The 9,934-nt window shown below is 39.4% G+C and overlaps 1 protein-coding gene across 1 annotated transcript in view; it reads right to left on the bottom strand.

Moving 5' to 3' along the window:
- Nucleotides 1–4,840: 4,840 nt before the first annotated feature.
- Nucleotides 4,841–9,934, bottom strand: part of LOC125620257 (butyrophilin subfamily 2 member A2-like) — a 56,357-nt gene continuing 51,263 nt past the window's right edge. Inside the window, exon 10 of the mRNA XM_048814766.1 lies at nt 4,841–5,764. Within this exon, the coding sequence (XP_048670723.1) occupies nt 5,211–5,764 (554 nt within the window). The 3' untranslated portion in view covers nt 4,841–5,210. The remainder of the gene's footprint in view (nt 5,765–9,934) is intronic.

The following is a 9,934-nucleotide window of genomic DNA, read 5'->3' as shown; positions in this document are numbered from 1 at the left end:
GCGCATGAGCACGCCCCTGGGGGCGGGGCGGGGGGGGGCAACTCGGGCCAGCTGCTGTGGACTCCCTGTGCTGATCCAGGAGAGGCTAGAGCTCTCCAGACCCAAACCCCAGGCTCTGGGAGGGACGGGAGGGGCTGTATGATGAGGCCACCTCCCACTCCTTCCTTAACCACACAGAGGGTCCACTCGGTGAGCATCAGAGACTGGAATTAGCCCCACTCAGGGAGAAAAAATACATGAGATGAGTAAACCCATACACACGGACATTAAAGTTTTATAAGCTGACTCAACTGTAATTCTAAAATGTAACCAAAGAACTTATACAGCAAAAAGATCAAAAGGACACGACTGTCTTTTTGCCTGTGCAGCACAGTGCTGAGGGCAGGACAGCTGGTGACTGAAACCGGGTCAAGGTACAGTGGTAGTTGGGACCTGCACGGGTGAACGTGGACGGTCCTGCAACCTTCGAGAAACAAGGGCAGCGAGGGGCGAGCCCTACCTCAGCCATAGCGGGACCTGCATTCCCACAGGCAAAGGCGAGTGCACCCCAAGATGGCAGTGGCAGCAAACCTCCTGGGCCCTCTTCCCCCAGACCTTGACGCATCCCAAGATGGAGCTGCTGCGTAGAATCAACCTGCCCGCACCTGGCCGCAGGCCTCTGGGTGTTGGTGCCAGTGGGTGTTGGTGCCAGTGGGCTGGCAGCAGCAATGGTGGCAGTGACAGCAGCCACAGTCTTAACTTTCACTTAATTGCTTTGTTCTTGACTCATTTATCATGTAGCCTTAATTTGACTTAGTTGGGTAAAATTTATCCATGGGTTTGAGTGGTTTTGATCTTACATTTGTGTGTTTGTTTGTACCTTGGTTTTTGTCCTTATTAATGCACCCCTTTAATCTCTCTTACACTATTAGCCAAATTCCCTGTTCTAAAGTATTTTTTTTTCATTTTTATTACCTTTTTCTCCATCCCTATGGTCATTGTCTGCTACTTTTCTCTTGTCTTCCTCCATTCACTTTTTAAATATTTTAGATTTTCTCTTGCCTCAATGGTTTATTTTCCTTTCACTTGACAACTTTCTGATATAGTTAAGTAATTTGTATAATTCCTACCCTACTTGTGTAGTGATTGTTAATATGGTGGATGATGTAGTAGATGCCCCTGTTTAATGCCTGATCTAGCTCAGGTTTTTATTGTTGGTTCAGATGTTAGATGATGACCCCCTCCATTCCTATACAAATGACAATTGGTGCTATGACTGTCAAACATTTATCTTAAGTTTATACAACGGTTGCCAACATTAGTGCTACCTTTGGCTCTCCCTTTTTCCAAGAGAGGCTGACAAGTGATTGAAACACTTCAGACTCATAGAGCAGAGATCCTGGTGCCAGGAAATTCTCACAACTCAGCCAAGTAACAGGGAATGTCACTCCACAAAACATCTAGCCCTATGTGAGCCTCAACAACATTTCAACACACAGAACTGGAAAGATGGATACTCCAGAAGAATAATCAGTTAAAACATAGCCACCAGCCAAATAAAGATCAATAAAAATATTTCTGACCCAAATATTGCTATAAACCAAATGAACCACATAAACACATGGAGATTGAACACTACTCTTTTAAAATGAAGAATGGATCATAAAAGAAATGATAAAAAAATTGAGAAATTCTCAGAAACAAATGAGAACATAGATACAATAGACCAAAATTTCTGGGACAGAGAAGAGCAATTCTAAAGCAAAATTTTTGAGCATCGAGTGCCTACTTTAAAAAATTGGGAGTTCCCAAATAAATAGGCTTATGTTCCAACTCAAGTCTTTAGAAAGCAAAAGAACAAACTAATTTCAAAATCAGTAGAAGACAGAAAATAATTAAGATTAGAAATGAAATTAATGAAAGAGGAAAGAAAACAATTTGCAGTTTCAATGGATTAAAGAGTTGCTTCTTTAAAAACACAAACAATATTTGTAAACCCTCAGCCAAACTAATTATAAATTGTGGGGGAGGGGGAGAGGGAGAGAGAGAGAGAGAGAGAGAGAGAGAGAGAGAGAGAGAGAGAAAAGACCCAAATCAACAAAAGTAGAAATGTAAGATGAATTAACATCACAATTCTTCTGAAAATCAGAGGCATCATTAGAAAATTTATTCTTCAATAAACAGGACTATCTGGAGAGATTCCCTTCTTTACAACAAAACCTAAGAAGCCTAACCCATACATTGACTTGCTCATTCCTGGAAATCACCTCTTCTCTCAAGACCTCTAGTTTCATTAAATGAGGATATTTTACAGATCAATCCCTGGTCACTGGTGTGCTCACTGATACTGAGCTTTCAAAGGTTTGAAACCTTCTAAGCAACAGGTATCTGCACGTGCATATGGAATACACATTCATATTCATGATTCCTGTCTATATTAAGTGAATTGGTAATAATAATACATTTCTGTTAGTTGATAATCTATTACTATTTCATAGAGGGGATATATCTATACATATGCATATATACACATATATACATTTAGAAATATAGAAATTTGCCTCCATTTCAATCCAGAATACAAAAGGGCACACGTTCTCCTTCCCCTTCATATTTGTATATGAAAAAATCACTGAAAAGTGATTGAAACACTTCAGACTCACAGAAAACTAAGGTTTCCACCTATGAGAAACTTAGATTTCATTAACTTTAATATACTTTCTCATTTTTCTAAGCCTACACTGCAGAGAATTTCTTATAGTGCTTCAAAGACAAAACCTACTGAATTGAGTTTATTGTTATGTACAATGCTTGTGACACAATCCACAGATACCATGCACCCTTCCCATCCAGCTAGGAACACCCTCCTCAGACTGAGTTAGTTGAGAAAGCCCCGGGCACTGCACCAGCCATGGAGAGATGCAGCTCAGGGATTTGGGCCTTGGTCAGAAGCTTCATCCTGGATCTGTCCCTACATGATAGTTTGCGGTTGTCTCAATGGGACTGGAAAAATCACTTCAAGGCTCCTGGTCCACAGGGCTCTGTGCAAGAGACTCAGATTCCCTGGCCCCTTTATAGGACCACATGACTGTAGTCATGGTGTGGTGCCATCTTCTCACAGAACGCACTGCTGGGGACCCAGGTGGACCTGCCCTTGAGGATGAACCTTGCATGTGCAAACTGTTATCTTTATCATTGGAGGGTCAGCCCTTACTTAGCAAAGGCAGCAGCACCTGGACATCAGGGCAAGGACCCCAGGAAGCAAGGATGATGAGAGGCCACCTGGGGGGATGGTACCCAGCACTGGATGCCAGGACCTCCAGGGGGCAGGTGCTGACTGAGCCCTGGGTTCACATCATGCACACACCCCTGCACAAGGGGAGCAGAATGTCCCTCTCCAGACTGTCCTTCCTCCCCTTCTAGGTAGCCCTCCCTGACCCTCATACATGGCTGTACAGTTTTCTTACACCTCAATTCTGTCATCTAGCACAGTGTCTTTGATAATCCTGTATCGGTTGAATGTGTCAGGGTTTTGATTCTAAAATGTCAAATTGTCAAATTTTGGGCTGAGATTGTAGCTCAGTGGTAGAGTGCTTGCCTTGCACTCATGAGATCCTGGGTTCAATCCTCAACACCACATAAAAATAATTAAATAAAATAAAGATATTGTATCCACCTACAACTAAAAAAAATTAAAAAACAAATTGTCAAATTTTCAAATTCATTTTGTGAATCAATTACAATTTATTCATACAGTTTTCAAGTGAGAGTCATTTGTGTTGGTCCCAGGTATTAGATATCATTAATAAGGCTGCTTGAAGTTTTAGTGCCTGCTCATGTGTTCACATGTTTTCATTTCCTTCCAACATGTAACTATGAGGATCGTAGGATGCTTTTCTGGTTACCTTCATGAGAATATGCCACAAACCTTCCCTGAGCTGATGTGTGACTTTGCTCTCCAAACTGCAATGTGTGAGAGTTCAAATCTCTCTTTAATTCCCTGGGGTTTTGCTCACCTGAGCTAATCTGTGGGTGGCATTTAGGACACTTTGAGCTTCCTATCAATGTTTCTGGGGTATGTGTCTTACTTTGTTTCTCAGAGGCTCCATTTATGCAGCTGGGTGACTTTGGGAGGAAGGGGAAGTCTTGGAACTGACCTTCCAGTTTGGCCTTTAATCTACTTTTGGCAGCTCAGTTTGACCACTTACCTTGGGATCTACAAAATGTATAAGAATCTTAGCCTATGGTTAGCACAGAGCAGAGAATGGCTAAATGGACTTGAAGTAGTCAGTGAGCACTGTGAAGTACTGCTCAAGGTTTACTGATTTTATATTGGAAGGTGAAGAGTTCCTTGAAATTTTATATACACCCTGTGTCTCTTAATGTAATTTTGGTAAAAATGGCACAATGGATTCTCAATATCAAATTGACCGTATGCCACGAATTTACATAACATTTATTAATTAAATATATAAAAATTGATAATGATGATAAAAAATATGTTATATAATGTAGGGACTTGGAGAGGGATATATGGTGCTTCTTTTTTTTTAAAATTTCATACTGATATTTTTATTTATATTTTTTATAATTTAGATGATTTATTTTTATTTTTTTTAAAGAGAGAGAGAGAGAGAATTTTTTTTTAATATTTATATTTTTAGTTTTTGGCGGACACAACATCTTTGTTTGTATGTGGTGCTGAAGATCGAACCCGGGCCGCACACATGCCAGGCGAGTGCACTACCGCTTGAGCCACATCCCCAGCCCATATATGGTGCTTCTTGAATAAAAAACTCTTTGAGTACAGGTGTGTCAGTTGCTACAAGAGGCAAGTTTATTGAGGTCATGGCTCTGTGTATAAAACCGGGTTCAGGTCACTGATTTTGGATCAAAGAAATTTGTGGAAATAGGCAGCACTTGATGTTTAGCTCTGAAGAACCAATAGGTTATTAGTGAAAGTAAAATACTCTGAATTGACAGTGAGGCAAGGTGAGAAACATCAAAGAGATGTTTGTTGAGAAATGAAGCTAATCAGTTTCAGTAGTAATTAGCTAGGATGGCAGAGTTTAATGAGCAGTGGAACTGGCCACGTGAGCAGGACCACCCTTAGTCCCCCAAGACTGGGAGAAGCCAGGGCCCTTGGGGGTTCCTCTAACCCCAGCCCTGCAGCATCCTGGCTGGGGAATGGCCACTGCTTTCATTGTCTATGAGGATGACCCCTGGAGACTCTAGAGAAAGCGAGAACCACCTGGCACCTGGAGGATCTTAAACGCCTGTTTTCCTCCTGGGATATGAGGCCCAGGGGAAAAATATGGCTTCAAAGGCTGGGTGAACTTGCTTTTGAAAGTATAGAGAATGGAAGATGCCTTCACATCATAGAAAGAGATCAACCCTTTCTCATACTGTAAAAATATCCCCACTATTTTAAGGGGTGGGTTTTCAACATTAACAACAAAACGTGGCACAGAAAGGGCATCATACCTCCTATCAATCCGGGAAATGGACCAGAAACCATTCTCAGGACTGGTGTAATTATATGATATTTTTCGTTTAACTGAATCCAAGCACAGCCCTACATTCCACGTGTACTTGTCTGGTACTTCAACCTCCCAGTAGTGAAGGCCACTAGAGAAGCTCTTTTGGCCCAGCACAAATGGGGCAAGAGTAAATCGAGCAGATTTATCAGGAACATCTTGCTTCATAGGCAGGGTTTCGACATGTTTCCCACCATGTGACACATGAAGAGAAGGGTGAGCTGTGTCTGCATCCAGTGTGATGTCCTCTGCAGAAGGAAGGAGATGAGTCACTTGTGAGCATAAGAAAAGACACTGGGGGAGGGGGGGAGTTAAGGTAGAGGAATAGAGAGGGTCACTTTCTTGGCAGTTCTGTGGTGTGAGACCAAGAAATACACAGGTAGATTCTCAGCAAGGTCGGTGAACAAAATAAGGTGTTTGTGTGGGGGGGTTCAATTGGAATTTAAAGCAGATCAAGGACTCAGGAGGTTGAATATAATAAAATAAGGAAGAAATCCCCAGTGCCGAAGCCACTATTGGGGATGGAGGCACCAGCCAGAGTGGTCCCTCCACCAGCAAAGTGGAGGGAGAAGAGAATTAAAGGTACCTGCATTATAAGGAGGCCTGAGGTATGTCTGGGTTCAAAGAGTTTAGACACCAAAACCACTATCCAGCTAAACTAAAAGTTGCACTGCATTGCATCCCTTTGTGGGAAAGAAGCCCCTTCTCTCCTACCTACCTGAAGAGGACAGAAGAATCATTTTGCAGCTATGGCATGGGGGCAGCAGCTGAGGGCACAAATTCCTGGCTAACTCGAGTTTATCCCAAAATATAGGTCTATAAAACCCACACTTCATTACACAGAATGTGCCTAAGTAACCTGGAGAAAATCAAACTGGGAGAGAGGTTTACACAGGGGACATAGGTCCTGGAAACCCACCCAGCTCTTCCCCTCCCCCTCCAAGCTGCTGTTTGCAGGACAAGCTTGGAGAGACCCACCTAGCTGGGAATTTGATAGGGTGGGGCTGGAAAGAAGGAGTTTGGAGACTGAACCCAAGACCAGGAAATGTGAGGTCTGCAGGTGACATAGTGGACTGAGAATTTGCTCCTCCATCACATGAGTGAAACCCAGGGAGATCCTGGGGTGCAGACTTCCAGCATGAATGGGCAGTTGCTGGGCCCTGGAGATACCTGATTTAAAATCTCCAGACCAACTGGCATGCAGGGAGGTGCCTGGAGCCCCACCATGCCTAAACCCCACCTCTAGGAGTTCCACCTATGGCATTGCCTCTGTCACTCTAGCAACCCCACCCTGAGGGAGGAGCAAGCATCACACTCCAGAGAACCTCACCTAACACTGCTGAGAAAGGAGTGAGAATCTTAAACTGCAACAGAAAAATTCTTTAATTTTCTTTGAGTTTTTTTCCTTTCTCCTTTTCAGTGTATAATTGTGACTTTGATAATTCATGGACATTTATACATATTCATATTTGTGAGTTTTTTCTCATTCCTAGCAGTTTTGAAGCCAGTTATCTTTCATAAATTAGTTTTAGGAAGACTAGGATGTTTGATTAGTATATTTCAGTTTTTGAAAATCTTCTTTTAACCAATAAAAAAAAAAGAAAAGAAAATCTTCTTTTATATTTATTTATGGAACTTTTAATTTACATATGTAAATATATTAAATATATATTATATAAAATATATATATTTTTCTACCTTTTCTCTTTCCCTGGATTCTCTTTCTCTCTTTTCTTCTGCTAACAGCCAATCTCTATTGTTCTCTCTTTCATGACTCCTTTAATGTTTTACTTCTATCTTCTCTCCTCTTCCCTCATAGTCAGCACATCTTATATCATTTCTGTTCTCTCCCTGTCCACCGTATTCAAAATTGTAAACACTTTTTGCAAACTCATTGTTTTTTTGTGTGTAGGAAATAATGTATCATTTCTATTTATTGTGACAATTAACATTTAGAAGTCATAGCAGGAACTTTTGTTTTAATGCTGTGTATTGTTTGCATTGTTTGTTGTTATTATTTGTTTCCCCTTAAATGGTGAGATACTGGAAACCTTCAGGGACACTATAAGTTCATAGGGTAGAATTTCTACTGCCTCAGATCCATAGTGTTAGATTTGTACATATACACAAACAACAGGAAAAAGCAATGGAACAAATCGTGATACTTTTTGTCCCAAACAAACCAAGATACCTCAATAATTGACATCATAGTGGAAGAAATCCATTGACATCACAGTGGAAGAAATGTCAGAGAAGGAGTTCAGAATGTACATAGTTACGTTGATCTATGAGGTAAAGAATGATGTAAGGAGTGAAATCAGAGGAAAAATACAGAAAGTGAAAGATCATTTCAATAAAGAGATAGAAATTCTGAGAAGAAAAATCAAGCAGAAATCCTCAAAGTGAAGGAATCAGGAAACCAAATTAAAAATTCAATGGAAAGCATCACCAACAGACTAGACCACTTGGAAAACAGAGTTTCAGGCAATGAACACAAAATGTGTAATCTTGAAAATATAGTTGACCATGGAGAAGAGATATTAAGATACCATGAACAGAACTTCTGAGAAATATGAGATAACCTGAAAAAAACAAATTTAAGATGTATAAGGATAGATGACGCCTCGGGGGGTTCAAATCAAAACAATGCCCAATCTTTTCAATGAAGTAATATAATTTCCCAAATCTAAAGAATGAAATAACAAATCAACTGCAGGATGCTAACAGAACCACAGATATACAGAATTAGAACATGCCTTTCCAAAGGCACATTATTATGAAAATGCCAACCTGAACTAGGATAGAGTTTTAGAGGCAGCCAGATGACAGCTCACATTTATAGGGAAACCAATCCAGATCTCAGTTGATTTATCCACCAAGACCCTCAATGGTAGGAGGTCTTTAAATGATATATACCAATCTCTGAAACAAATTGGATGCCAGCCAAGAATACTATACCCAGCTAAATTAAGCTTTAGAATTGATGATGAAATAAAACCTTCCATGATAAACAGTGTTAAAAGAATTCACAACTAGAAAGTCTGCACTATAATACACACTCAATTAAGTATTTCATGAAAAAGAAATAAAAAATAAAAGTGAAAACTAGCAAAGGGGGGAAATACACTAAAGAAATAGTAAATCGAGGGAGAAACTAATTCAAATTAAAAATCATAAATCAATCACAATGATAAGGATAACAGAAATCATTTCTCAGTAAAAACATTGAATGTAAATGGCCTTAACTCATTAAGGAAAAGATATAGACTGGCAGATTGTATTAAAAAATAAGTCTCAACTATTTGCTGTTTCTAAGAAACTGATCTCATAGGCAAAGACATCCACAGACTGAAGGTCAGAGGATGGGAAGAAATCATGTCATTTACATGGATCTAGTAAACAAGTAGGGGTTTCCATCTTCATATCAGATAAAGTGGACTTGAAGGCAGAGTTAATCAGAAGAGACAGAGAAGGAAATTTCATACTTTTAAAGGGAATTATACATCAACAGGACATATCAATCATAAACATTTATGCCCCAAACAATGAAGCATCTATATGTATCACACAAACCCTTCTCAATTTCAAGAATCAAATAGACAACAATAGAATAATACTGGGTGACTTTAACTCACCTATCTCACCACTGGATGGATCCCCCAAACATAGACGACATAAAGAAGCTACAGAACAAAAAATTACAATTAATAATTTGGATGTAACAGACATATATAGACTATTTCATCCATCAATAACTAAATATGCTTTCTTCTCAGCAGCACACAGATCCTTCTCTAAAAGAGACCATATCTTATGCCACAATGCAACTCTTAGAAAATACAAAAAACAAAGATAATATCTGGCATTTTATCAGATCATAATAGACTAAAATTAGAAATCAATGATAAAATAAAAAATAGAAGCTACTCTAACACTGGAGACATTTAAATAATTTGCTGTTGAATATCCAATGGGTAGCAGAAGAAATCAGGGATAAAATTAAAAATATTTACACATAAATGAGAATAGTGATACAATATACAAAAATCTCTGGAACACTATGAATGCAGTACTAAGAGGAAAGTTCGTTGTATTGAGCTCATTCATTAAAAGAATAGAGGGTCAACAAATAAATAGTTAAATATTATATCTTAAAGCACTAGAAAGAGAACAAGTCAACATCAAAAGCACTAGAAGACATCAAATGATTAAAATTAGTGCTAAAATCAATGAACTCAAAACAAACAAAAAATCCCTCCAAAAAACCAATGAAAGAGAAACTTGGTTCTTTGCAATAAATAAATAAATATGATAAACCCTTAGCCAAGCTAACAAAGAGAGAAGTCTCATATTACCAAATTACTTGCTGTAATTAATTAATTATTTGCTTTGAAAAAGGAATTATCACAGGGGACACT

This window comes from Marmota marmota, unplaced genomic scaffold (genome assembly GCF_001458135.2).
Source record: "Marmota marmota marmota unplaced genomic scaffold, marMar, whole genome shotgun sequence".
NCBI classification, from domain to species: domain Eukaryota; kingdom Metazoa; phylum Chordata; class Mammalia; order Rodentia; family Sciuridae; genus Marmota; species Marmota marmota.
This window is presented reverse-complemented; position numbering and strand designations above follow the sequence as displayed.